The sequence below is a fragment of the Malaclemys terrapin genome, chromosome 11, assembly GCF_027887155.1.
Source record: "Malaclemys terrapin pileata isolate rMalTer1 chromosome 11, rMalTer1.hap1, whole genome shotgun sequence".
In the NCBI taxonomy this organism is placed as follows: Eukaryota; Metazoa; Chordata; order Testudines; family Emydidae; genus Malaclemys; species Malaclemys terrapin.
Window position 1 is genome coordinate 79,756,468 of NC_071515.1, and position 27,920 is coordinate 79,784,387.

The window sequence follows — 27,920 nt, forward strand, 5'->3', positions numbered from 1 at the left end:
AGTTTCCCTGTGTGCTGCACCAATACCTCGGGGGTGGGAATAGGGGTGTTTGACTTTGGCTGAGACCTCGGGGGCAGGTCAGGCTGCTCCAGCTGCCTGCACGTATGCTATGACCGGTGCCCTTCGTAACCTGAGACCCAGGAGGGGGATGCGACCAGGTGACGACCAGGTGACTTTTGACCCGAGAAGGGAGACAAATGGAAGGAGGAGGAGCAATGGGGGTTTCTGAGGTTGGATCGCTGGAAGCTGGCAGTCTGCTTGGCGGGACTGAAAGATGGGGACTCCAGGCCGCCTGGCCCAGGACTCCACAAGATGGACTTGGCTGAAAGTCACTGATTTCTGTGCTAAAATGTTCTGTTCTACGCTGTGATCCTGTCGACTAATAAACCTTCTGTTTTACACTGGCTGAGAGTGACGTCTGACTGCAGGGTTGGGGTGCAGGGCCCTCTGGCTTCCCCAGGAGCCCTGCCCAGGTGGACTCGCTGCAGGAAGCACACGGTGGATGCTGAATGCAGTGCCCATCTTTAAAAAAGGGAAGAAGGAGGATCCGGGGAACTACAGGTCAGTCAGCCTCACCTCAGTCCCTGGAAAAATCATGGAGCAGGTCCTCAAGGAATCAATTCTGAAGCACTTAGAGAAGAGGAAAGTGATCAGGAACAGTCAGCATGGATTCACCAAGGGCAAGTCATGCCTCACTAACCTAATTGCCTTCTATGAGGAGATAACTGGCTCTGTGGATGAGGGGAAAGCAGTGGATGTGTTATTCCTTGACTTTAGAAAGCTTTTGATACGGTCTCCCACAGTATTCTTGCCGCCAAGTTAAAGAAGTATGGACTGGATGAATGGACTATAAGGTGGATAGAAAGCTGGCTAGATCGTCGGGCTCAACGGGTAGTGATCAATGGCTCCATGTCTAGTTGGCAGCTGGTATCAAGCGGAGTGCCCCAAGGGTCGGTCCTGGGGCCGGTTTTGTTCCATATCTTCATTAATGATCTGGAGGATGGCGTGGACTGCACCCTCAGCAAGTTTGCAGGTTACACAAAACTGGGAGGAGTGGTAGATACGCTGGAGGGTAGGGACAGGATACAGAGGGACTTAGACAAATTAGAGGATTGGGCCAAAAGAAACCTGATGAGGTTCAACCAGGACAAGTGCAGAGTCCTGCACTTAGGACGGAAGAATCCCATTCACTGCTACAGACTAGGGACCGACTGGCTAGGCAGCATGTGACGCAGCAGGGAGCGGGGCGGATTTGACCTGGGAATGTTGCAGGGATAGAGAAGGGGATAGAGAATAAGACTGAGAATATAATATTGCCCTTATAGAAATCGATGGTACGCCCACATCTCGAATACCGCGTACAGATATGGTCTCCTCATCTCAAAAAAGCTATACTGACACTAGAAAAGATTCAGAAAAGGGCAATTAAAATGATTAGGGGTTTGGAACGGGTCCCATATGAGGAGAGATTAAAGAGGCTAGGACTCTTCAGCTTGGAAAAGAGGAAACTAAGGGGGGATATGATAGAGGTATATAGAATCATGAGTGATGTGGAGAAAGTGGATAAGGAAAAGTTATTTACTTATTCCCATAATACAAGAACTAGGGGTCACCAAATGAAATTAATAGGCAGCAGGTTTAAAACAAATAAAAGGAAGTTCTTCTTCACACAGCGCACAGTCAACTTGTGGAACTCCTTACCTGAGGAGGTTGTGAAGGCTAGGACTATAACAGCATTTAAAAGAGAACTGGATAAATTCATGGTGGTTAAGTCCATTAATGGCTATTAGCCAGGATGGGTAAGGAAGAGTGTCCCTAGCCTCTGTTTGTTAGAGGATGGAGATGGATGGCAGGAGAGAGATCACTTGATCATTGCCTGTTGGTCCACTCCCTCTGGGGCACCTGGCATTGGCCACTGTCGGTAGACAGGATACTGGGCTAGGTGGACCTTTGGTCTGACGCGGTACGGCCGTTCTTATGTTCTTATGGAAGTTACATTGGGGATGGGGGACTTCCCTTGAAGGAAGATACCTGAGCTGTAACCTGAGCCAGGAGGGCAGTTGGAAGAAGTGACACCTTCTGGCCGGGAGACTGGACAAAGGAGAGGAGGAGCTGGGGGGAGGAGGAAGAGAGTTGCTGGAGGGGTTTTGGTTTCAGTCTTGGGCTGGGTGGTGAAACTGTGTTCCTGTCATCTAATAAACCTGTTTTACTGGCTGGCAGAGAGTCACGGTGAATCGCAGGAAGAGGGTTGCAGGGCCCTGACTTCCCCCCACTCCATGACACAGCAGTTCTGTAGAAAAGGACCTAGGGGTTACAGTGAATGAGAAGCTGGATATGAGTCAACAGTGTGCCCTTGTTGCCAAGGAGATTAACGGCATTTTGGGCTATATAAGTAGGGGCACTGCCAGCAGATCGAGGAACGTGATCATTCCTCTCTATTCGACATTGGTGAGGCCTCATCTGGAGTACTGTGTCCAGTTTTGGGCCCCACACTACAAGAAGGATGTGGAAAAATTGGAGAGAGTCCAGCGGAGGGCAACAAAAATGATTAGGGGTCTGGAGCACATGACTTATGAGGAGAGGCTGAGGGAACTGGGATTGTTTAGTCTCCAGAAGAGAAGAATGAGGGGGGATTTGATAGCTGCTTTCAACTACCTGAAAGGGGGTTCCAAAGGGGATGGAGCTCGGCTGTTCTCAGTGGTGGCAGATGACAGAACAAGGAGCAATGGTCTCAAGTTTCACTATTTCACTAGGAGGGTGGTGAAGCACTGGAATGGGTTACCTACGGAGGTGGTGGAATCTCCTTCCTTAGAGGTTTTTAAGATCAGGCTTGGCAAAGCCCTGGTTGGGATGATTTAGTTGGGGATTGGTCCTGCTTTGAGCAGGGGGTTGGACTAGATGACCTCCTGAGGTCTCTTCCAACCCTGATATTCTATGATTCTATGCTCCGAGGTCAGACCCAGGAAGGTCGAAGCTGTGTAAGCTTCTTGCCCTGTAGACGGTCTGCTCAGAGAGAGGAGGCTCCCCCAGAGTCCTGGCTGGGTTCATACGGAGAAGTTCCAGAGCATTGCCCCAGTGACTCCATGACACCTGGGGTAGAGGTGAGATAAACAGCACCCCGTGGACAGAGCATCCTTCAGTAAGTGACTGGAGAGCAGCAGAACGAAGGGGGATTAACGAGAGACAGGCATGCTGAAGGCTCTGAGAGGTGCGGTTCCAGGAGGTGGAGGAGCCTACGGCTTAACCCCGAGATAGATTTCAGAGGGGTAGCCGTATTAGTCTGTAGCAGCAAAAACGAGGAGTACTTGTGGCACCTTTGAAGCTGCGCCGGTGTGGGGGTGCTGGGGATGGACTAGGATAGCTGCGCCGGTGTGGGGGTGCTGGGGATGGACGGGGATAGCTGCGCCGGTGTGGGGGTGCTGGGGATGGAGGGGATAGCTGTGCTGGTGTGGGGTGGCGGGGATGGATGGGGATAGCTGCGCCGGTGTGGGGGTGCTGGGGATGGAGGGGATAGCTGCGCCGGTGTGGAGGTGCCGGAGATGGACGGGGATAGCTGCGCCGGTGTGGGGGTGGATGGGAACTGGTGCCCCAGGTTGGGGGGAGGAGGGGAGGCAGGATGGATGGGGTGACCCGGTCTGGCAGTAGTAATTTCTCTGAACCTCACCAGCCCATGGCCTTGGCTTCTGATGAGTGTTTGGGGTTCAGAGAGCACGTAAGCACTGGCACCGTCAGTCTCTGCCCTCCCAGCCAGGCCTGGAGAACGCCTGGGCGAGCGGTTCCCTGCTCTGTCCTAGGAAGGCTCCAAGGCCCGAAGCGGCAGCAGGAGTCCAGCCAGCAGCCTCGGGCATATCCTCTCCCCAGGTGGGAGCCGTTGGGTGGTGGGGGACGCTGCCCGTGGGGTAACCGGGCTCCCATCCTGCTGCTTTCTGTGCACACTAGAGTGTGAGCCCCTTGGCTGGGAAACAAACCCAGCACCCCGGACCCTCTGCCCAGCTCCGGCTTCCCAGGCAAGAAGGCTCTCAGGCCAGCCCTGCCAGGTAGGAGCTTGTTCCATGGCTGGAGCTGGGACCCTGTGGCAGTAACAGGCCTTCCCTCCAGAGACCCCTCGGAGCCAGACAAAGAGAGGAGCTGCTGCTGGCTCTCCAGAAGGCTTTCAGCGCGGTATCCTAGCAACACCCATCCTTGCCTTAGCTTCCTGCCTTCTGGGAACATCCTCAGGGTGCACCTGGATGCTGGGAGCAAAGGGGAGGTTGCCAAGTGGCAGGATGGTATGGTATGGGGGAGGCGGGGCATGGGGATGGAGCGGGGAGGCCTGGGACTGGCTGGGGCAGAGAGCATAATGTGGTATGGGGCAGAAAGGGGAGCGTGGGGCAGGACACTGGAGCACTGGGGTGACGTGTGTGGGCAAGGACAGAAAGCCTGGGACAGGGATGGGCAGCGCGTGTCTGCGCTAGGTGGAGTGAGCAGAGCACAGTGGGCTTGGATGGGGCAGGACAGGGTGGGGCAGGCCGGTAGGGGGTGGGACAAGGTGGGGAGGAGTCCCATGGATTGGGACGGAATATGGCATAGTATTGCCTGGGTGGGTGGGTGGGTGGAGCAGGGCAGGGCAGCATGGCTGGGGTGGGGCTGGAGCGTGTGGGCTGGACAGGGCAGGCTGGCGTGGGACGGGGCAGTAGGGGCTGGGACAGGGCAGGCTGGCGTGGGACGGGACAGTAGGGGCTGGGACGGGGCAGTAGGAGCTGGGACGGGGCAGTAGGGGCTGGGATGGGGCAGTAGGGGCTGGGACAGGGCAGGCTGGCGTGGGACGGGACAGTAGGGGCTGGGACGGGGCAGTAGGGGCTGGGATGGGGCAGTAGGGGCTGGACAGGGCAGGCTGGCGTGGGACGGGGCAGGCTGGCGTGGGACGGGGCAGTAGGGGCTGGGACGGGGCAGGCTGGCGTGGGACGGGGCAGTAGGGGCTGGGACGGGGCAGTAGGGGCTGGGATGGGGCAGTAGGGGCTGGACAGGGCAGGCTGGCGTGGGACGGGGCAGGCTGGCGTGGGACGGGGCAGTAGGGGCTGGGACGGGGCAGGCTGGCGTGGGACGGGGCAGGCTGGCGTGGGACGGGGCAGTAGGGGCTGGGACGGGGCAGGCTGGCGTGGGACGGGGCAGTAGGGGCTGGGACGGGGCAGGCTGGCGTAGGACGGGGCAGTAGGGGCTGGACAGGGCAGGCTGGCGTGGGACGGGGCAGGCTGGCGTGGGACGGGGCAGTAGGGGCTGGGACGGGGCAGGCTGGCGTGGGACGGGGCAGGCTGGCGTGGGACGGGGCAGTAGGGGCTGGGACGGGGCAGGCTGGCGTGGGACGGGGCAGTAGGGGCTGGGACGGGGCAGTAGGGGCTGGGATGGGGCAGTAGGGGCTGGACAGGGCAGGCTGGCGTGGGACGGGGCAGGCTGGCGTGGGACGGGGCAGTAGGGGCTGGGACGGGGCAGGCTGGCGTGGGACGGGGCAGGCTGGCGTGGGACGGGGCAGTAGGGGCTGGGACGGGGCAGGCTGGCGTGGGACGGGGCAGTAGGGGCTGGGACGGGGCAGGCTGGCGTGGGACGGGGCAGGCTGGCGTGGGACGGGGCAGTAGGGGCTGGGATGGGGCAGGCTGGCGTGGGACGGGGCAGTAGGGGCTGGGACGGGGCAGGCTGGCGTAGGACGGGGCAGTAGGGGCTGGGACAGGGCAGGCTGGCGTGGGACGGGGCAGTAGGGGCTGGGACGGGGCAGGCTGGCGTGGGACGGGGCAGTAGGGGCTGGGATGGGGCAGTAGGGGCTGGGACAGGGCAGGCTGGCGTGGGACGGGGCAGTAGGGGCTGGGATGGGGCAGTAGGGGCTGGGACAGGGCAGGCTGGCATGGGACGGGGCAGTAGGGGCTGGGACGGGGCAGTAGGGGCTGGGACGGGGCAGGCTGGCGTGGGACGGGGCAGTAGGGGCTGGGACAGGGCAGGCTGGCGTGGGACGGGGCAGTAGGGGCGTGGGACGGGGCAGTAGGGGCTGGGACAGGGCAGGCTGGCGTGGGACGGGGCAGTAGGGGTTGGGACATTCGCACTGGTTGAGAATGAGCCTGTGCCCTGTAATTAGAGCCTCGTTTGCAATGATGCAGGCACAGGAAGGGAAGCCAGGGAGGCGTGGGAATCTGGGTGCTGTCACTTCCTGACTTTCTAGTGCTGAAACATGCAAGCCCAGCCCAGCCCCTTGCTGGGTCCAAGAGAAGCCAGGCCAGTGGCACTGCTGGCAGGAGTGGGCACCATTATGGCTCCCATCTCTGCGTATCCCGTGCTCCTGACTCCAGCATTCCCAGGGCTCAGCTGGCCCGGGGTCGGGTGGAGAACAGCACGCACTGAAAGGCGGCCGGTGAAGAGTAACGGCGGCAGGATGGACAGGCGTCCGGGACTGGTGAGAAGGGGATACGTTCAGACCCAGCTGCCGCACTAGCAGCACCCTGGATCAAGGAAATTGTCTGCTGCTGGCAGTTCACAGCCTCCAGGTCCTTGTGGCCACAGGGACCCCCAGGTTTCAGCAGAGCCTCTTCCTGCCAGGAGGCTGGCGCAGTGCTGTCAGATACAAGAGGGACTTTCCCTCACTCCCAGCCTGGGGCCAGACGCAGAGCAGGGCAAACGCCCGAGCCAGCCAGTCCCCAGTGCTGGACCTTGGCGCGATAGGAGTCACAGCAAGTCCTTGGCTGGGGCCACCATCCACACTGTACCTGGTTCCCTAGGCTCTAGCAGAGCCCGTCAGCTCCTGCCCTGCCCTCTGGGGCGCCTGCAGCCCAGGAACAACCCGTCTCCCGCGTGCGTGGCAGGCAGCCAGCAGGCGTGAATGCTGCTGACCAAAGGCAGGGGAGTGGCTGCAGCTGGCCCACCCCAGAGCGGCTCCTGCGGTGCGGGGGAAGCACTGGAAGCCAGTTGGGAAGGTGATGCCCCCTCCCACCTCCCCACAGCCACGGAGCTGACTCAGTTTAATACTCCGAGCGCATGGCCCCCAGGGAGCCCGTTTTCAATCACGTACCCTGGTCACCCCCTAGGGGCCCTCAGAGCCTGAGGGGCCACAGCCCCGCTCTGCAGCATCAGCTGTGGGCCTCCTCCCTCCCCAGGGAGCAGCCTGTGGTCCCTGGGCTGCAGCTGGCCCATGCACGTCGGCCTCTCCCCCCGGGGCACTCCGTGATTAGGCGCCCAAAGCTCTCGTTAGCAGCTTTGCTGCAGGCTGCCAGCGTAATCTCCCAGGCGGGGAGAGGATGAAGCTCGGAGGATTCCCTTCCACAGATCCATCCTGCCATCATTACCTGCATCATTCTCCACAGCACCCTCTGCTGAGAGCGGCCGGGACGTCGAGAGCTCTTCCAGCTAGCGCTCCGGAGCCATGCGCCAGGAGGGGCTGGCCCACAGAAAACCTTTACCGCACATTGCAGTGGGAAGTTTCTGTTCCTCTGCGAGGAGCATCCCTTTTCCCACGGGTCCACCCGTCTGTCTGTCATGACTGGTATCTAAGCTGTGCTACCACTTGTCCGTCTAAGGAACATGGCATTCTCCTGCATGCCGTGCCAGAGGTGGTACAGGGTGATCCCCGTTAGAGCACCACAGAATGGTCAGTCAAACACCATCACTGCAGCCAGCTGTGCAATCACACGAGGCAGCTGTCAGGAGGCTGCAGACATGGTCTGTGAAGCCCCAAGACACACATTCGCTCCTGGCCCTGCCCCAGGGAGCTGGATGGGAATCGCAGACACTAGGACTTGTTTGGCTTCTGCTAGCTCAGCCCCTCATCCAGAGCAGGACCTTCTCTTCCTTTAGTGGCTAGTCCAGCCCAGCTGTATGTGTTCCAAGTGAGAGGTGCGTTCCCATTCCCTTCCCGGGAGCAGGGCTCCCCCCTGTCCCCAGGAGTGAGCTCCCCGGTTAGACACCTCGCCTCCCCGTGACCCTGGATCGGAGAAAGACAGTGCCCCTGGGGTCACATCCAGTGGCGGGGGCAGAGGCAAGTCTGCGGGCTGCAGTGGTGCTGGGAGTCCCTGCTCTGAGGTTATCCCCGTTTGTTACAGGGGGTAATGGGACTTGGTGCAAGGAGGGACTGTTCCAGGATCCGTACACCCACATAGCTCTCGGCGGTTTTCATCCTCCAGCAGAGGCCAACTTTAAACTACGTCACCGACAGACTATTTACAGGGCTGGAAACATAACAAGGCAAAGTGCATGCAGCAGAACCTGAGAAGATTCAGTGCTGGGGCCTTCAGGATTTCCAGGGCATTAGAACTGCCAGACAGCAAATCCCCTCTCCCCATGTGTGTGGGAAGGGGCTGAGCTCAGAGTCAGCACCTGTCTCCCAGCTGACGCCTGCTCCAGCCAGAGCGAAGACCTTTCGCCACGCCACAGCTGAGGAGTCAGGAGGAGACAACGGGCGTTTTCAGTTTCCGTTCCCTTTGCTATAGCACTGGCACCTTCCCTAGCGGAGGTGGCTTTGCAGTCGGACCTGGCATCTGTGCTCAGCCCTGTCCCTGTGTGAAACTTTTCCTGACGGTTTGGAGCCCCAGACTTGCACAGGTGCAGAGGGGCTGCCCCCAAACCCTGCCTGGCAGCCCCGCCTGCCCTCCCCCAGCCCCGCCTGCGGGATGGGGAAGGGCAGAGAGGCTGTTTCCCCAATTCCCTAATCTTAGATCAGATCCAAACTGTATAATGTTAGGGGTTGTGGGTCAGTACTGAGGGGCATCAGCAGAGCTGTCTATGGATGGGGAGTCTCGGGCTAGAATACCAGAGCGGCTGCCAGGTGGGGCCTGGGGGGGCGGAGAAGCATCACCAGGCAGAGCTGGATTGGGGGGGCAAGGACACCAACGGGCAGACCTGGGGGGACAGACGGGGCAAGGGTGCTGCCAGGCAGGGCTGGGGGGGGAAGAGCTGGTGGAATAGGCAGGGGGCAGTCAGGGCAGGAAGGGGGCTGGGGGGCTGGGGAGCTGCCAGGCAGGGTTGGGGGCGGAGGTGGGGGGGGCAGAGCTGGTGGAATAGGCAGGGGGCAGTCAGGGCAGGAAGGGGGCTGGGGGGCCGGAGAGCTGCCAGGCAGGGCTGGGGGCGGAGGTGGTGGGGCAGACTTGGTGGAATAGGCAGGGGGCAGTCAGGGCAGGAAGGGGGCTGGGGGGCCGGGGAGCTGCCAGGCAGGGCTGGGGGCGGAGGTGGGGGGGCAGAGCTGGTGGAATAGGCAGGGGGCAGTCAGGGCAGGAAGGGGGCTGGGGGGCTGGGGAGCTGCCAGGCAGGGCTGGGGGCGGAGGTGGGGGGGGAAGAGCTGGTGGAATAGGCAGGGGGCAGTCAGGGCAGGAAGGGGGCTGGGGGGCCGGAGAGCTGCCAGGCAGGGCTGGGGGCGGAGGTGGTGGGGCAGACTTGGTGGAATAGGCAGGGGGCAGTCAGGGCAGGAAGGGGGCTGGGGGGCTGGGGAGCTGCCAGGCAGGGCTGGGGGCGGAGGTGGGGGGGAAGAGCTGGTGGAATAGGCAGGGCTGGGGGGCGAGCGCTGAGGGGGAGGCAGGTCGCGGAGGGGGCTGAGGGGAAGGGCACTGCCAGCCGGGCTGTGAGGCCTGGGGGGAGGTAGGGCGGGGGGGGGGCAGGGCAGGGCGGGGCCGGGAGCCGGGGGGGCGGACAGGGGGCCAGGGCGGGGCGGGGCCGGGAGCCGGGGGGGGGGGTATGTAACGAGGCTGTAGCAGAGGCGGCAGCCGATGGGTAATTTCCCTGCAGCCAATCAGCAAGTGTCTTGCCTCCCTTAGCAACAGCGAGTGCACCAATGGGGTGGCAGCGAGCCGGCAGAACCCCCCCCCCTCCGCACGTGGCGGCGGGGATCCCCCAGCCAGGAGGGGTCACTCCAGGGCCCTGCCAGCCCCCAGAGCCGGCCCAAGCTGGCGTCTGCAGGACCCTCCGGCTGCCCGGCCCCAGCGCCCCCGGCCCCCCAGCTCAGCCCCGGCCCGGCACCCCTCGCCCCCAGCTCAGCCCCGGCCCGGCATCCCTCACCCCCACCCAGCCAGCCCTGGCCCGGCACCCCTCGCCCCCAGCTCAGCCCCGGCCCGGCACCCCTCGCCCCCAGCCAGCCACGGCCCGGCACCCCTCGCCCCCGGCCAGCCAGCCCCGGCCCGGCACCCCTCGCCCCCGGCCAGCCCCGGCCCGGCACCCCTCGCCCCCAGCTCAGCCCCGGCCCGGCACCCCTCGCCCCCAGCCGGCCCCGGCCCGGCACCCCTCGCCCCCAACCACCCGGCCAGCCCCGGCCCGGCACCCCTCGCCCCCGGCCAGCCCCGGCCCGGCACCCCTCGCCCCCGGCCAGCCCCAGCCTAGCACCCCTCACCCCCGGCCAGCCACAGCCTAGCACCCCTCGCCCCCGGCCAGCCACAGCCCGGCACCCCTCGCCCCCGGCCACCCAGCTCAGCCACGGCCCGGCACCCCTCGCCCCCAGCCGGCCACGGTGCAGCACCCCTCACCCCCAACCACCCGGCTCAGCCATGGCCTGGCACCCCCAGCCACACAGCTCAGCCACGGCCCGGCACCCCTCACCCCCGGACAGCCACAGCCTAGCACCCCTCACCCCCAGCCAGCCCCGGCCCGGCACCCCTCGCCCCCAACCACCCAGCCAGCCACGGACTGGCACCCCTCGCCCCCAGCCGGCCCCGGCCCGGCACCCCTCGCCCCCAACCACCCAGCCAGCCACGGCCCGGCACCCCTCGCCCCCAACCACCCGGCCAGCCACGGCCCGGCACCCCTCGCCCCCAACCACCCGGCCAGCCCCGGCCCGGCACCCCTCGCCCCCGGCCGGCTGGCTCAGCCACGGCCCGGCACCCCTCGCCCCCGGCCGGCTGGCTCAGCCACGGCCCGGCACCCCTTGCCCCCGGCCGGCTGGCTCAGCCACGGCCCAGCACCCCTTGCCCCCGGCCGGCAGGCTCAGCCACGGCCCGGCACCCCTCGCCCCCGGCCGGCAGGCTCAGCCACGGCCCGGCACCCTTCGCCCCCGGCCGGCTGGCTCAGCTGCAGCACGAAGTGCTCTTCAGTCTGGCAGAGATGTCCGGAAGCAGAGTCCGCAGCTGGACGCTGCAGCTGCACAAATCCCAGTTAGAAATAAGGCCCTGATGTTTAACAGTGCAGGTGCTTCCCCCGTGGAACGAGCTCCCAGGGGAAGTGGTGGATTCCCCTTTGCTTGAAGGGTTCCCATCCAGCCGGGGCCTTTCTGGGGGACGCTTTGGTTGAACACAAGTTACTGGGTGCAGTGCGGGGGGGCCGGGGCTATGCAGGAGTCAGACTAGCGCTTCGAGGGTCTCGTCTGGCCTGGAGCCCTGTGGGGCGGTGCTGATGGTGTGGGCTCCCTCAGCACCCTGTGGCTGCGTTCTCTCGGATCAGTGCCGCTAGGTGCAGTGAGTCCTGTCCATTAGGGTCGGGTTCTCTCTGTGTAGGGCAGCGTCATTGGTTCAGGCTTGGGATCTCTCTAGGTTAGTGCCAAGGCTTTGGGTTGGTTCTTGAGGGGGTTGGCACCTGTAACAGTTCTTACCTTTCCAGCATTGCTGCCTCAGTTTCCCTTCTGATTTACATCTCGCTCTGGTAGTGGGGCAATTATAGCCTCAGTTTCCCTCCTCTCAGAGTAATTTGGCCCTTGAGCCAAACTAATAAGCCTTCACTTGTGGGGGAGCCAATAGGACCAAAACCAAACAGTCCTTTATTGACTTTCCCGAGCCCTCGTCATCCTCCATCGCCTCTCCAGCCCCAGTCCCCCCCAGACACCGGGGGAGCCGCTCCATGGCCAGCCCCGGCCCCAGTCCCCCCACAGACACAGGGTGAGCCGCTCCGTGGCCAGCCCCAGCCCTCCCCCGCCCCCTGAGACACCAGGGGAGTTGCTCCGTGACCCTCCCTGCTTCCCCCCCGACGCAGGGCAAATGGCTCTGTCTTGCTAACTAGGCTTTTCCACGCACTATAGTGAGGCTGAGCCATCCCGTCCAGGGCCCCTCTCCTACCTGCCTGGATGCAGGGGGGTCCCTCGCACCTTTGCTGGAAGCCCTGGGCTGGGCCCCCGTCAGGAAGCTCCCCCTGGGTTCCCATCCCAAGCGTCCTTCCCATGGCCTCCCCCACTCCTGCCAGAGCCCACTTGTCCCTGAGCCTTCCTCCCCACAGCCATTCCAGGGCTGCCTCCTACTCCAGCCTAGCTCCCCTGGTGCCAGCACAGGGTCCTGCTCTGTCCCATGACCTGGGAGGACACCAGGCATGGGGGGGGGGGGCGAGCTCCCCCCACTGCAGTGCTGCAGGGATCAGGGTGGCTCTGGGGTGGGCACCCAGCCTGCAGTTCTTGCTGCGGAGGTGGGTGCTGCCTGGGGCCAGCAGGTACTGAGCTGCGCTGGGTGCTCGGGGCAGGCCAGCTCTTATCCCTTCCCCTTCCCCTGTTCTGTCCTTTCGCCAGCTGGAGGAGGCTCCTGGAGGCAGCGCGGCCTGTGGGGCGTGGGGAGGGCGTGGGGTGTCTGACGCCCCCGCCGGGATTGCCAAGAGCCATGACTTCAACTGTGCAGACGCTGCGCTTCAAGCTGCTGCCGCACGACACCGGGCAGGAGTGGGTGCACAGCTGTGAGCAGGAGATCGAGCGCCGGTACCAGGTGGTGCCCTCTGTCGTGTGCGCCATGTGCTGCCTCTTTGGGATCATCTACTGCTTCTTCGGTGAGTCCGGCAGGGCCGGGCTGGCCACCTCGGCTGTGCAGCAGGGCAGGGAGTGGGGGGAGTGGGGCAAGAGATGGGGGCTTGGGGAGTGAGGGTGACGGGAGGGCAGCCAGAGAGCCGCAGCAATAACCAGCATGCTTTGCTTCCCTGCTCTCCCCCGTACATAAATTAAATAATTTTTTTTTTCTTTAATTAATGGAGATATCCCATCTCCTAGAACTGGAAGGGACCTTGAAAGGTCATTGAGTCCAGCCCCCTGCTTTCACTAGCAGGACCAAGTACTGATTTTGCCCCAGATCCCCATGAGCGCCCGGGAGGGGGAATTCGTTCTGCCATGGACGCGACGTAATTCTCCCCGCAAAATGGCAGCGCACGTGGTGTCATTTTATCACATACTGAAAGCACCTGGCTCAGTCACCAGGCCGTCACCGAGCCGCAGTCGGTATCTCTGGCCTAGCACATCCGTGCCTGCGCCGAGGCCGCCTGCGGCGAACCCTGGCACCGCACCCCCCAGCAGGAGCCCTGCGCCCTCGGGTGGCGCAGAGGGGAGCTGAGGGTGTGCCAGGGAGGCCTCCTGCCAACCCTGCGTCCCCGCGGGCCGGACAGAGCCTCTGGCAATGACCAAGCCTGCTCTCCCTAGGCTACCGCTGCTTCAAGGCCGTCATGTTCCTGACCGGGCTGATGTTTGGCTCCATCATCATCTTCATGCTGTGCTACAAGGAGCGGGTGCTGGACACGCAGCTGAGCGTGGAGGCCTCGGTGGGCATCGGGCTGGGCATCGGTGTCCTGTGCGGGCTGGTCACCATGCTGGTGCGCAGCGTCGGGCTCTTCATGGTGGGGCTGCTGCTGGGGTTGCTGCTGGCGCTGGCCACGCTGGTGGCCATGGAGCAGTTCTACCACCCGCCCACGGTGTGGATCCCCATCGGGCTGCTGCTGGGCGTGGGCATGCTCGGTGCCGTGCTCACCCTGCAGTGGCAGAAGTTCTTCACCACCCTCTCCACGGCCGTCTTCGGCAGCGCCATCATGACCGTCACCGTCGACTACTTCATCGAGCTGCTGCTGCTGGTGCAGTACGTCTACGAGCGCGTCAAGGTGGCGCCCGCGCGGCCCATGTGCTGGTACAGCTGGGTCATCCTGGGCGTCTGGCCTGTCCTCGCCATGCTGGGCGTGCTGGTGCAGTGGAAAGTCACGGCCGAGGGGTACTCCCACACCGAAGGTGAGGCGGGACGGGCGGGCGAGGGACACGGGGAATATGGGATCAGAGGTGATGGATGGTGTGGGCCGTTCGCAGGCTCTGAGTGATTGGGGGGTGTTGTGGAGAGGGAGTCACAGGCTCTCAGTGATTGGAGGGATGACATGGGGGGGTTGCAGGGTCCGGGTACCGTGGAGGGGGATTGCAGGCTCTGGTTGCTGGGGGCAGGGGGTTGCAGGGTCCGGGTAGTGTGTGTGTGTGTGTGTGTGTGTGGGGGGGGGGGTGGTTATAGGATTCGGGTGCTGGGGGCGGGGGGTTGCAGGGTCCAGGTGCCGGGGGGTTATAGGATTCGGGTGCCGGGGGTGGCGTTGCAGGGCCCGGGTGTCGGGGAGGACACGGGGTTGCAGAATCTGGGTGCCGGGGGCGGGTTGCAAGTCCGGATGCCAAGGGGGGGCGCGGGGTTGCAAGGTCTGGGTACCGTGTGTGTGTGGGGGGGTGTTGCAGGATCTGGGTACCATGGGGGGGGTTGCAGGGTCCAGGTGCCCCCTGGGGGGGTGTTGCAGGGTCCAGGTGCTGGGGGGAGTTACAGGGTCCGGGTGCCGGGGGGGGTTGCAGAGTCTGGGTACCATGGGGGGGGGGGGTTGCAGGGTCCGGGTGCTGGGGGGGGGTTGCAGAGTCCGGGTGCCGGGGGGTTGCAGGATCCGGGTGCTGTGGGGTGTTGCACGGTCTGGGTGCCGGGGGGGGGGGTTGCAGGGTCCAGGTGCCGGGGCGGGTGCAGAACCGACCCCTCACTCCCCCTCTCGCCCCTCAGTGGTTATCAGCCGGCAGCAGCGCCGGGTGCAGCTGATGAGGATCAAGCAGCGGGAGGAGCGGAAGGAAAAGAAGAAGAAGCGGAGGCCCCCCCATCCCCTTCCCCACCCACACAAGGCCCACCTGCCCGAGCCCAGCTACCGACGCAAGCCAACCCCCGTGCGCCGCTTCGACGGGGACGTGCTCTCCCCCGTGAGTGCCGTGCCCCGGGCAGAGCCCTCCCCGGGCGCTGGGGCTGTGCGTGGGCTGGGGGGAGGCAGGAGCCCAGCGCTCTGGGAACGGGTGGGCTTCTTACCTGGCACCCCCGGTGGGCTCTGCCCTGCACATTCGCAGCATTGCCTCGTTCTGCCAGAGCCCTTCACCATAGAGTGAAACACAATAAACTAGGGGGAGAGACGGAGCCAGCCCGTGGCCTCCTTGCCCTGCAACTCCCCACGGGCATCAGTCCCAGCCGGGGGGCCCTTTGCCTTCTCCCGCCAGCACCAGGGCTTCTGGACAGAGACCAGCGCCTGAACCTGCCCCAGTTCTGGGGCTGGGGGTGGGGAGAGCTTTCCCATCCTCCGTCCTCAGCTACAGCTGATGGGGGGATGCCAGGTCCTGCACCTCAGTGTGAAGGCATCAGATACCCCCAAACAGCCCCAGTGCCTGCCACCTAAGGGAGCCTCCCGTAGCAGGGCTGTGCTGACCCCCGGACTGGGGCACTTCCTGCAGCGTGGGTGGGCAAGACCCTGGCTGAGGTCAGGTGCTGGTGGGTGGCAGAGCTTGGAGCAGGCCCAATGCCAGGTTCATGGGAGAGGGGGCTGGTACCTGCTGTGGGGCAGGGAGTGGCAAGGGGCCGTGGCTGAATCTGAGGCTCCAGGGGAGGCTGGGAGCAGCCCAAGGGGAAGGGCTGGGCCGCAGACTAGCCCTAGCGCCGAGCCCAGTGAGCGGGCACCCAGCTGACAACGCCTCCCTGGCTGAGCACCAGCAGGGAGTGACCCCCATTGATCCCCAAACCCTCCTCTCTGCTCCTGACACAGCACCCCCACTCTCCGCCCTCCTCCCAGCACCCTTCCCTCCTCCCCCACATCCCCCACCCCTGCCCACCTGCATGCTGCCCAGAAAAAGGCCTCAAGGATCAGTGAAATCATGGCCCCAGCCACTCCCCTCATTTCCTGCCTGTCAAGGTCACTTGCAGTTTGCCCCCCACCTTGCTGCCCCCATCCTGTGCTCTGCTGCCTAGACTCCCCCTGTGGTCCCACCCCTGGGGGGCGAGTGCCCCCTGGCCTTTTCCCCAGACTCCCACACGCTGCCCCAGGCTGCAGGGGGTCAGGGGAGAACCGCCTGGCTGCAGCAACCCGAACTAGGGAATTTACTTCCCTTCCCAGCGGGCGGGCTGGGGTGTGCGGCAGCGGCCCCACCTGCTGGGGAAGGGCCGTACTGCAACAGCCTGGCAGGTCCTTGCCCCAGACCGGGCAGCACAGACCCCGAGCTGGGGGGGAGAGGGACTGGGGTGGCAGCGGGAGGGCTGGGGACATGATGCTCATTTCCCTCCTCTCTCACCCAGAGCTACATCCAGAGCTTCCGGGAGCGGCAGACGGGGACGTCGCTGAGCAGCCTCATCACAAGCACGCATGCTGTGGTCGACCTGGACTATGACTGCGGCTCTACGGTGCCCTTGACCATGGGCTCTGGCCCAGCGCTTCGGGTATAGCCCAGACCCCCCGACCCTCCTGACACCAGCAACAGGGCCCCGCCAGGCCAGCACGGACCGACACACCAGGGCCCCGCCAGGTCAGCACGGACCGACACACCAGGACCCCGCCAGGCCAGCACGGACTGACACACCAGGACCCCGCCAGGCCAGCACGGACCGACACACCAGGCCCGGTCAGGGCCAGCACGGACCGACACACCAGGACCCCGCCAGGCCAGCACGGACCGACACACCAGGCCCGGTCAGGGCCAGCACGGACCGACACATCAGGGCCCCGCCAGGCCAGCACGGACCGACACACCAGGGTCCGGTCAGGGCCAGCATGGACCAGCCCTCCAGACACACCAGGCCAGCAGGAGTCAGATGCCAGGGGGTGTTTGAGGGGAGGGTTGTGGCCCGTTTGGGGCAGGAAGGCCATCCCTGGGGCTGTGTGACGGGGTATGCGCAGGGCTCTGCCCAGTGATCGCTAGCCGGCGAGCAATGCAGGGAGAGGGTTAATCCTGCTCGCTGGCACAGACGCTGCATGGCAGCTTGGGACACGTGGACTCCTGGAGCAGGGTGAGCGCCCCACCCCCCCTCCCCGAGGGGGCACAGCCCATGGGAGGGGCTGATGAGCCATGGCCCCATGTGCCAAAGGGGCCCCAGAGCACCTGGTACTACCCAGCTTTCTCCCAGAGGCCCCCAGGAGCAGCTCCCTCCGTGCCTGCCCTTAGCCCCCCCACTCACCCCCAAGCAGCTCTGTGAGTGGCTTCCTGAGAGCCTGTTCCCCCCATTCTCTGCCCCCCCCCAGCGTAGCTCCATGATGCCTGTTCCCCCCAGTCCCCGCCCCCCCAGGGTAGGTCCATGGTGCCTGTTCCCCCCACAGCGTAGCTCCATGGTGCCTGTTCCCCCCCGCAGCGTAGCTCCATGGTGCCTGTTCCCCACCCCCAGCCTGTACACACCCCAGCTCCCTGGGAGCTGCCCCCTAAAGGCCAGAAGAGGCCGTTCCTTCGGAGAACGGGCCAGGGTAGGTGCTGTCCCATGCCCTCACCATGCACTCGCCTGCCAGGCACTGGGCTGGGGGCTGCGGGCACCGCCCGCCCGGAGGGGCAGTGTGAGCGCAGCAGCTCTGCTCCCCAGTGCACGTGAGGGATTGTCTCGTCCCTGGGACTGGGCCTCTCATGCCCCAGGGCCAGCAGCTGCCAGGCCTGCCCGGGGCTGGGGCATTTTCGGCTGTGTATGTGGCCCTTCTCCAGCAGGCAGGTCTGCCCTTTGGCCTCATGGCAGCTGGCACTGGGGCCAGACTGGGCACCCAGCACCGCCCCTGCCACCTGCATCTCGTTGTCCATTCTGCTGACAGAGAACAAGAGGCACCTGGCTGGTGTGAGGCGGGGAACGGACCATGGGGCCTTTCCCCCTCGGGGGCCCTGCCACTGACCCTGGTCAGGATGGGACAGGCTGGCTGGAGGCTCAGGAATGGAAGCCGAGGCCTTTCCCCTCCAGGGCCGGGGGACTGGCTTGCTCAGGGATATGGGGCCTTTCACCTCTGGGACCGAATCGGGACATGTACTGGCACTGTTTGCGGGTGACTGGATTTCTAATGGGGATGGGGAGGGAGGGGCCTGACTGGGCTGGGGGATTGCAGAGCTGAGGCTGGTGCGCTGGGACGCTTGGGGCTGCATTTTGCAGCTGCGGGGGCACAAAGAAGCGTCCCCTCCATCCAGCTGCTCTGGAAGGACTCCCTGCCCCAGCCCATGGGCTGTTCGTGTGCTGTGAGTTGTATTAATTTATTACTGACTAAACGGGGCCATCAAACCTGGGATGGACCCGGCCCTCCCCCCAGACTGCAGCGGGGCCCCCAGGAGGCTGCTGGGTCTGGACAGCGCTGGAGGAGGATGGGGCCCTTTGCTGGGCGTTTTGCTAGGGGCTCCCCCAGCACACGCCTCTCCCGCCATCGCTGCCCCAGCTGTCACTGGGCCTGCCCTCCAACGCCCACCAGGGAGCCCAGCCGGCGGACAGGAACCGCAGCTGCTCCCGCCCCCCCAACCCCACCAGCAGAGGGGCCCAAGCAAATGGACTGGGACCAGGGAACTCCTGCCCCCCTTTCCTTGGGGCGGGGTCGTACCTGCGCACTCAGCCGCAGCATGGCCGGCCCCCTCCCCATCTAGCCATGGGACGCTGCATGTTTCCCTTGCCCCTGATGCCCAGGACCCTGAACCCTGGTTTCTTCCCCCTTTTCAGTCGTTTTGTAAATGTGCCAAACGCTGCCGGGCCTCAGCCACGCAGTAAAGAGCCTTTTGGAGCTGCGCCTCTGTCTGCTTGTGGGGCTGTGCACGGCGCTGGGTGTACCTGGGGCATGGCGTGGGCATGGGGGGGGCACAGGGCCATTGCCCCCCCTTGGCACCCAACCCTGGGCGGGTCCCTGTGAGCCATGGGGCAGCTTCCCCCAGTTGCGAATGACCACGGAGGGGCTGCAGCTGGTGGATCCCATCGCACCCCATGGGGTGCCTCAGAGCCCTGCCCTCAGCAGAGCTAGGATTGGCCCAGGGTGCTGTCAGTCTCAGACAGGGTTCCCCGATGACCCCCACGTGCTGGTAGCAGGGGGGCATGGATTGAGGATCCACCGCAGGGGGCCTGGCAGAGTCACCAGCCTCGGGACCAGGGAAAGGCCCCGTCACCATGTGCCCCTCATCCCTCCAGCTCTCACTACGGGGGCATGGCCGTGATTGAGGGGAGGGGAAGCTGCCAGGTGATTTGGGGGCATACGGAGCAGGGGTAGTGCTAGGTGCTTTGGGGACATGGGGAAGCTGGGCACTGCTAGGTGATTTGGCGGCATATGGGGTTGTCCCGGAGTCGCAGGCTGGGGCTTGGGCCCTGTGCTGAGTAACGCCAGCCAGGACTCGGGGGCAGCGTCTCACCTCAGGGCTCCTCACCAGGGCAAGGAGCCTGCCCGGCTTCAGCCCCTCCTGGGTCTGACCTTGGAGCATTCAGCACCCTGCTCACCCTGGGAGCTCCCCGCAGCGAGTCCCCCGACCCCTGGGGAGCCTCCCACCCCCCACAGGGCCCCGCCCCCCACTCCGCAGCCAGCCGTGACTCCCAGCCAGTGTGGGACACAGACGGGTTCTTAGTCGGGAGCCCAGCGTAGGACAGAGCTTGTGAGCACAGAAATCAGGGACCGGCAGCAAAGTCCAGCTTGGGGGGATCCAGGGCCCAGAGTGCCCCCCCCGGGTCCCAAACCAGGCGACTGACTCGCTTCCAGCAGCCCAGCCCCAGTCACCCCCGGCTGCCCCCCTGCGGCCTTTGTCTCCTTCCCGGGCAAACAGGGCCCCTGGGCTCTGGTCTCCAGCCCCTCTGGGGGCTCTGGCAGGGGACAGGATGGGACGTCAGTGGCCGGGGTACAGGGTGTCGGCCATTGTCTGTACCCAGGCAGCCAGTCGGTGTCGCACCTGCCCCAGGGGGTCTCTGCAACAAACACACCCCTTATCCCACCACCTAGATCGGGGTGGGCAAACTACGGCCCGGGGGCCGCACCTGGCCCTTCAGACATTTTATTCTGGCCCTCGAGCTCCCGCCAGGGAGCAGGGCCGGGGGCTTGCCCCCTCCACGTGTGCCATGGCTCCACATGGCTCCTGGAAGCAGTGGCCAATCTCTCCTCCGGCTCCTACGTGTAGGGGCAGCCAGGAGGCTCCGCACGCTGCCCCCACCATAAGCGCAGCCCTGCAGTTCCCATTGGCCGGGAACTCTGGCCAATGGGAGCTGCAGGAGCAGCACCTGCGGACGGGGCAGCGCGCAGAGCCTCCTGGCCATGCTTCTGCGTAGGAGCTGGAGAAGGGACATGCCGCTGCTTCCGGGTGTCTCTTGAGGTAAACGCTGCCCAGAGCCTGCACCTCTGACCCCCTCCCACGCCTCCAACCCTCTGCCCCAGCCCTGGTCCCCCTCCTGCCCTCCAAACCCCTTGGTCCCAGCCTGGAGCACCCTCAACCCCTCATCCCCATCCCGGAGCCTGCACCCCCAGCCAGAGCTTGCACCCACACCTGCACCCCAACCCCCTGCCCCAGCCTGGAGCCCCGTTCCACACCCTGAACTCATTTCCGGCCTCACCCCACACACACCCCAACCCCCAATTTTGTGAGCGCTCATGGCCCGCCCTACAATTTCCATACCCAGATGTGGCCCTTGGGCCAAAAAGTTTGCCCACCCCTGACCTAGATACTCGAGTGACACATAGGGGAAACTGAGGCACACACAATATTCACTGAAAACATGAAGCACTTTCCTAATTTGTCACTGCCAGGTGATTTGTACAGGACAGGATGGAGGGAGGGTCTGTGGGTGCTGGGGGCAGGGGACACACACAAAGGCACCATCTGGCTACAGTTCCTCTGTCAAGACCCAGTCCCCTCCCCCCCCCCCCGCGCACTGCCCCACCCAAGTGCATGGAAGCTGCTGGAAGAGCCCAGCGGGTCCTGTTGGGGCGCAGCACCCCCACCCCTGGGAGACTTGCCAGCCCAGTTCCTTGGGGGCTTGGGGGGGAGAAGTGGGGCCTTTCCCTGGTCCCCAGGCTGGTGACTCACTGCCAGACCCCCTCATCTGCTCCCCCCAGCCCCTCTGTCACAAGGTGCGGGGGTGGGGGCGGAAATGGAGGCCTGCCCTTGTGTTGCTGAGGAAGAGGGAAGTGTAGAGTCACACTGCGAGGTCGATTCAGCCGCATTGGGAGTGGGGGTCACCCCAGAGCACCCCCTGCCCAGGGCCGGGCAGCCCTGCTTGCCCAGGGCACCGCCCCGCTCGAGGGGCGGAGCGCAGGACGTCACCCAGCAAGGTGGGGCACTGGAGCGGTTAATGGGCAGCCCCCGCTGTGGCCAGCCAGGACCCATCTGGTCGGGCTTGTCCGATGCCAGCACCTAATGCCCTGCGGGGGAGAAGGAGAGATCAGGGAGCACTTGACACCCCCCCAGAGGGGCAGGTTCCCAGCCCAACCCCCATCCAGAGACCCCCTCCAACCATGACCTGGCAGGGCCATGGACCCCCGCTGGGTGGGGAGGGGCCCCGTGGCAGAGATGGATCCTGGGCAGGGTCGAGGGGGCCCCGTGGCAGTGATGGACCCCGGGTGAGGCATGGAGGGGCCCCACGGCAGCGACGGACCCCAGGCGGGACACACGTATCTCGCCCGGGGAGCTGGGCCTTGGTGCAGGCACTGCCGACAGAGACCTGCAGCACCCCACTCGTGCTGGGTGAGGTCCGGCACAGCGCCAGCCCGTGCACCTGGCCCACGCTCTCCACCCACATGTGTGCCAGCCCCCAGCACCTCCCTGTTCAGGGGGGCAGACACCTCGCACTCAAGCCGGGCCTCAGCGGGGGCCTGGAGCCCGTGCCCAGCCTGGCCCATGCAGCGTCCAGTGGTACCCAGCCCCATGAACGGTGCCACCCCCCCCCTCACCAGCACGCCCTCCGCCTCACCCTCCACCAGCAGGCGGGCAGTGGAGCGGTCGTCAAAGGCGTCGCAGGTGTAGGAGGCCTCGTCCTCCGGCCCCACCCCATGGATGATGAGGGTGCGATAGCAGTCGAGGTTGCAGATCTCATACTTGTCGCTGGCAAAGATCTCGGTGTCTCCGCGGAACCAGCGCACCCGGCCGCGCGCCTGCGACACTGTGCACTCCAGCGTGGCCTTGTGCCGCGCCAGCGCCGTCTTGTCCCGCAGCGGCTTTATGATCCGGATCGGGAGTGCTGCCGAGGGGAGCGCCTGTGAGGCCGCAGGGAGGGGAGGAGAAGCGAGGGGCTGGGGCCTGGGGGGGTCACTCCCATCTCCCTCCCCCGAAACCCAGTGCTAGACCTCCCAGCCCACAGCAAACCCAAGCTCAGCGCTCGCCCGGCCCTCAGCTGGCACCTGCCATCCTCTTGCCCCCGGCCCCTTCCTCACACACCTGCCAAGCCAGCCCCTTCTGCTGCCCACCTAGTCACTCCCCCCTCCCAGGGCTTCACGGGGACACATTACCCTCCACCTGCAGGCTGGCTTCGGAGGCAGCTGCCTTGGCGACGAACCGGATGCATCCCGCGTCCTCCGGGCGCACGTTGCAGATGAGCAGGAAGTGCCTGGGGCCTGTGGAGGAAGGCGCTGGTGTGACGCCCTGCACCGTGGCTCAGCCATTGCAGGGGACTACGGGTGAGCAGACCCCTGCCCTGGGCTGGGACGGGGAGACTGGGGAGGGGTCAGCAGGGAGATCTCCTTGGGGCTGGTGCCAAACGTCTGGGGCTAATACAGGTCCAATGAAGAGCCCAAGCCTGGCTGGTGTGAGTGACACACGGAGCAGAGCATCCCCCCACGCTGAGAGATGCCTGGGGCAGCAGGCAGTGGGAGAGGCAGGTGTGTGTGTGTGTGTGTGTGTGCATGTGTGTCACAGTGAAACTGTGTGCGTGTGCACATCACAGTCACCAATGTGGGTGTGTGCGTGAACTAGGCAGCAGCGTGTGCATTCATGCACGTGCGAGAGAGCCAGTGTGTGCACCAGTCAGCCGGGACGCTGCCTGTTCACCCAGCCTGGTGAGCGTCCCCAGAGTGTCTGGTGGGCTGAGCAAAGCGAGGTCTTAGGCTTGTCTCCAGGCCGCCGTTCCTGCTACACGAGCAGGGGTGACACTAAAGCGCCTGAGCTCCCTAACGCGTGGACACGCGCAGCCTGGGTGTGGGTTGGCTTAATCCGGCGTAGCACCCTGTGTGCAGAGCCGGCGCGTCCACATGGAAAGTTGGTATGCCAGAGCTGTCCTGGACTGGTTCCCATGTAGACATGGCCTTTTGCTGTAAGAACCCACTGCCTAACGGCTGAGTGCCACCAGCCCAATTCCAGCCTGCCGGGGCGTGGTCTGGGCATGGATAGGCAGAACCCCCTGAGCTGGGTGACAAACACCCCCGGGAAATGGACACACAGAGCGCCTGGCACCTGGCGAGCGGGGTCACAGCTTCAGCCACGTCTGTAACTGTGTATAGACCCACGAACCGGCTGGGGGCAGCCGCTGACATCTTCCAGCACAGCACGCCCCAGCTCGGCTCTGCCCCCTTTCCCCTGGAGTTTAAACTCTTGCCACCCAGAGTGACAGCTCATATGGTCCGTCTACACCGCCAGGGAGGTGCCAGTGTGGCATGGGATGGCAGAGCCCTGCCAGAGTTAGTCTGGCTAGCATGGGTAACAGCAATAGTGTAGACATGGTGGCACGGGCTAGCAACCCTCGCACAAGCCCCCCGGGGACCCAGTGTACATACTCGAGTGGCTAGCCCATGCCACCACATCTGCACTGCTGCTGGTGCCCAGGCCAGCGAGATGAAAGCCGGCACAGGCAAACCTACCCTGCTATAATCCCACCGTCTCCTCCAGTTAGACTTACCCCGGCAGACAGGGAAGAAATAAAGAAGGGGGAACAGCCATGCATACAGACCCCTGGTGGGGGAGAAATGGAGGGGGGTCACACAGAGCCCCTAACGGGGGGAGAAATGGGGGACACACACAGAGCCCTTGGCAGGAGGAGAGAATGGAAGACCCTGGGATGGGAGGGCATGGGGGAACCCCCTCAGGAGAGAAGGGGGACCTGCCATGGGGAGGAGGGGAACGGGGACACACAGAGCCCCAGAAGGAGGGAGGGGCTAGGCTGTGTTGCAGGAGTCACTGAGGTTGCGGGATGGGATGGACCACAGGGAGTTGGGGAGGGGGTTGGAGGAATAAATAAAAAAATTAATTCATGGAGATATCCTATCTCCGAGAACTGGAAGGGACCTTGAAAGGTCATAGATTCATAGATTCATAGATTCTAGGACTGGAAGGGACTTCGAGAGGTCATCGAGTCCAGTCCCCTGCCCGCATGGCAGGACCAAATACTGTCTAGACCATCCCTGATAGACATTTATCTAACCTACCCTTAAATGCCTCCAGAGATGGAGATTCCACAACCTCCCTAGGCAATTTATTCCAGTGTTTAACCACCCTGACAGTTAGGAACTTTTTCCTAATGTCCAACCTAGACCTCCCTTGCTGCACTTTAAACCCATTGCTTCTGGTTCTATCCTTAGAGGCTAAGGTGAACAAGTTTTCTCCCTCCTCCTTATGACACCCTTTTAAATACCTGAAAACTGCTATCATGTCCCCTCTCAGTCTTCTCTTTTCCAAACTAAACAAACCCAATTCTTTCAGCCTTCCTTCATAGGTCATGTTCTCAAGACCTTTAATCATTCTTGTTGCTCTTCTCTGGACCCTTTCCAATTTCTCTGCATCTTTTTTAAAATGCGGTGCCCAGAACTGGACACAATACTCCAGCTGAGGCCTAACCAGAGCAGAGTAGACCGGAAGAATGACGTCTCGTGTCTTGCTCACAACACACCTGTTAATACATCCCAGAATCATGTTTGCTTTTTTTGCAACAGCATCACACTGTTGACTCATATTTAGCTTGTGGTCCACTATAACCCCTAGATCCCTTTCTGCCGTACTCCTTCCTAGACAGTCTCTTCCCATTCTGTATGTGTGAAACTGATTTTTCCTTCCTAAGTGGAGCACTTTGCATTTGTCTTTGTTAAACTTCATCCTGTTTAACTCAGACCATTTCTCCAATTTGTCCAGATCATTTTGAATTATGACCCTGTCCTCCAAAGCAGTTGCAATCCCTCCCAGTTTGGTACCATCCGCAAACTTAATAAGTGTACTTTCTATGCCAATATCTAAGTCGTTGATGAAGATATTGAACAGAGCCGGTCCCAAAACAGACCCCTGTGGTACCCCACTCGTTATGCCTTTCCAGCAGGATTGGGAACCATTAATAAAAACTCTCTGAGTACGGTTACCCAGCCAGTTATGCACCCACCTTATAGTAGCCCCATCTAAATTGTATTCAGGTCATTGAATTGAATTGAGTCCAGCCCCCTGCCTTCACTAGCAGGACCAAGTACTGATTTTTGCCTGAGATCCCTAAGTGACCCCCTCAAGGATTGAGCTCACAACCCTGGGTTTAGCAGGCCAATGCTCAAACCACTGAGCTATCCCTCCCCGCAGGTTGTACTGTGAGTTTGGCCTGCCCAAGCTGTGCAATCCTCTAGTGTCCGTGGGGCTCTGAGCTCGCTGGTCCAGTAGCCTCCCTGCGGTGAGTGTCGGTGTGAGTTAGGGTTAGGGTTAGGGTAGGTTTAGGGTTAGGGTTAGGCAGGCAAAGCGGGACAGTGAGCAGCAGGGACACCAGGGCCCCTGGGAGCAGCCTGGCTGGGGGGAGAGGGGAGGGCACTCACCCTCTTGCCGAATTTTCACAGTGCTGGTGACTTTGATTTTCTCGCCACCCCTGAACCACTCGCCTTTCACGTCCTCGTGCGAGACCTGGCAGGTGAAGACGGCGTTCTCGTTCTCACGCACACGCACGTCCGCCAGCTCTTGCACAATCTGCACCTGGCGCTCTGCAAGGGGGACAGGGCCAGAGTGTGGGCCCCAGCGGGACAGGAACAAACCCCTGAGGTCTCCATCCCCACAGAGCTCTGCAGGGGCTGTGGTGTGACTAAGGGAAGCCCCATCCCCCAGCTCAGAGCCCAGGAGCCATCCACAGCTCTCACCCCTGGGAGACCCCCCAGCTTTCAACCTCCCCCCCCCCCGCTATAACCCCCACTCTAACCCCAGCTCTCAGCCCCTCCCCACTCTAACCCCCAGCTCGCAGCCCCCCCCAACCCCTGGGAGAACCCCCAGATCTCAGCCTCCGGGCTCTAACTCCCAGCTCTCAGCCTCCCCGCACCGCTCTAACCCCCGGAGCCCCTCGGCCGGCCTGTCGTACCGTAGACCCGCAGCATGGCGGAGGCCCGGCAGTCCCCTGCGTCGCACGTGTACTCCCCTGCGTCGTCCAGGTTGCAGTGGTTGAGCTGCAGCAGGCGCCGCCGGCCCACTGAGTAGATGCGGCACTTGGGCCCCGCGTGGAGCGCCGTCCCGTCCTGCCAGGGAACGGAGAGGAACGCACTCCCTGGGCTGCCCGCGGGCTGAGGCACCCGGCAGGCAGCCTGGGAGGGACGGGGCAGGACGAGGGGCTCGGGGCTGACACCGCGTGCCAGGTGGGGAGCCCATGGCTGGGGCACCCCCCTGCAGCTCATCCCCCCCCATGGGTCACCCTCCCTCTGAGTTTGAAGCTGGTCCTGGCCCAAGGCAGAACACCTGCCTGCAGCCCAGAGGGGCCCCGGGCCGGGAGAGGCCAGGCCCCGGGGCCCAGACGGTTTCACACAGCCGCCCTTACCTTGTACCACTTCACCTCCGCAATGGGGCGGGACAGCTCGCACTCGAAGCTGGCAGCCCCAGTCTCAGGGACACCCACATCCCGGGGGGCCTTCACCATGGCAACTGGCGGTTCTGAGAGGAGTGGAGACACAGGCCCGAGAGTTAACCAGAGGCAAGGAGCTCCACTCAGGAGTGGGACCAGAGGGGCACACAACACTGCTGTGGAGAAGCTCACAGGGCTGGCTTCCCCAGTGGGACAATGCTGTGAAGAAGCTCACAGCGGGGAGGTCACGGCTGGGCACTGCTGTGGAGAAGCTCACAGCAGGGAGGTCACGGCTGGGCACTGCTGTGGAGAAGCTCACAGCGGGGAGGTCACGGCTGGGCACTGCTGTGGAGAAGCTCACAGCGCTGGCTTCCCCAGTGGGGCACTGCTGTGAAGAAGCTCACAGCGCTGGCTTCCCCAGTGGGACAATGCTGTGGAGAAGCTCACAGCGGGGAGGTCACGGCTGGGCACTGCTGTGGAGAAGCTCACAGCGGGGAGGTCACAGCTGGGCACTGCTGTGGAGAAGCTCACAGCGGGGAGGTCACGGCTGGGCCCTGCTTCACTGCAAGGCCCAGCTGCTGTGAGCTGCTCTTGGGGCAGGGGCTGCAGACCCCAGCGCTCAGGCTGCAGCAGCAGCGTCTGCGATGTCGGGCTGAGGCTCTTCCGAGGGTCAGGACGGGGTGAGCAGGTGGCGCCAGAGAGTGGTTCCCTGGCAGGCCCCACACGGTGTGATCCATGGCCCGACCCACAGCTAAGCCCCCACCTCTGATGGTCAGGCGGGCGCTGGAACGCAGGGTGTCGGAGGTGAAGGTGACGGTGCCCGAATCCTCCAACGTGAGCCCCAGCAGCGTCAGGCTGTGCACGCAGCCCGTGGCGCTGACCCGGCAGGTCCGGCTGGGCTTCACCCGGATGCCGTCCCGCGTCCACACCCCGGGCACGTCAGCATGGGACAGCTCCAGCTGGAACGTGGCCGTCTCCTTCTCAAAGGTCTCCACGTCCGACAGTGGCTTCCGCACAGACACCTTTCGGGCTGCAGGGGAGAGAGAGCGGTGCCAGGGGGCGGGGATGGGTCTGCTCTGGGACCGGCGCCAGGGGGGCAGGGATGGGTCTGTACCTGGACCGGCGCCGTGGGGATAGGGATGGGTCTGCTCCCGGACCGGTGCCAGGGGGCAGTGATGGTCTACACCACGGGGATGGGCCAGCCATGGGACCCCACAGCCCCTCCCAGGGATGACCCCCAGCCAGGTGCAGCTGCCAGAGAACTTCCCAGAGATTCAGCCTCAGTCGCTTGGCCCCCATTTTAATCCCCTG

The 27,920-nt window shown here is 63.7% G+C and overlaps 2 protein-coding genes across 7 annotated transcripts in view; one reads left to right on the forward strand and one right to left on the reverse strand.

Moving 5' to 3' along the window:
• The window catches only part of TMEM198 (transmembrane protein 198), a 29,279-nt gene extending 10,628 nt beyond the window's left edge, over positions 1–18,651 (forward strand). Inside the window, exons 2-5 of one of the 2 annotated variants that reach the window (XM_054043278.1) lie at positions 12,422–12,672; positions 13,313–13,888; positions 14,676–14,866; positions 16,221–18,651. In XM_054043278.1, coding sequence (XP_053899253.1) covers positions 12,510–12,672; positions 13,313–13,888; positions 14,676–14,866; positions 16,221–16,367 — 1,077 coding nt within the window. In that variant the 5' untranslated portion in view covers positions 12,422–12,509 and the 3' untranslated portion in view covers positions 16,368–18,651. Of the gene's footprint in view, positions 1–10,987; positions 12,673–13,312; positions 13,889–14,675; positions 14,867–16,220 lie in introns of those variants that run through there. The other variant, XM_054043276.1, reaches the window with a different exon arrangement.
• A 1,949-nt stretch (positions 18,652–20,600) lies between these two features.
• The window catches only part of OBSL1 (obscurin like cytoskeletal adaptor 1), a 64,293-nt gene continuing 56,973 nt past the window's right edge, over positions 20,601–27,920 (reverse strand). For all 5 annotated transcript variants that reach the window (XM_054044738.1, XM_054044735.1, XM_054044736.1 and 2 more), the window contains 7 exons: positions 27,373–27,639; positions 26,586–26,698; positions 26,136–26,289; positions 25,606–25,767; positions 22,342–22,446; positions 21,807–22,073; positions 20,601–21,258 (listed from right to left, as the gene is read on the reverse strand). In XM_054044738.1, coding sequence (XP_053900713.1) covers positions 21,251–21,258; positions 21,807–22,073; positions 22,342–22,446; positions 25,606–25,767; positions 26,136–26,289; positions 26,586–26,698; positions 27,373–27,639 — 1,076 coding nt within the window. In that variant the 3' untranslated portion in view covers positions 20,601–21,250. The remainder of the gene's footprint in view (positions 21,259–21,806; positions 22,074–22,341; positions 22,447–25,605; positions 25,768–26,135; positions 26,290–26,585; positions 26,699–27,372; positions 27,640–27,920) is intronic.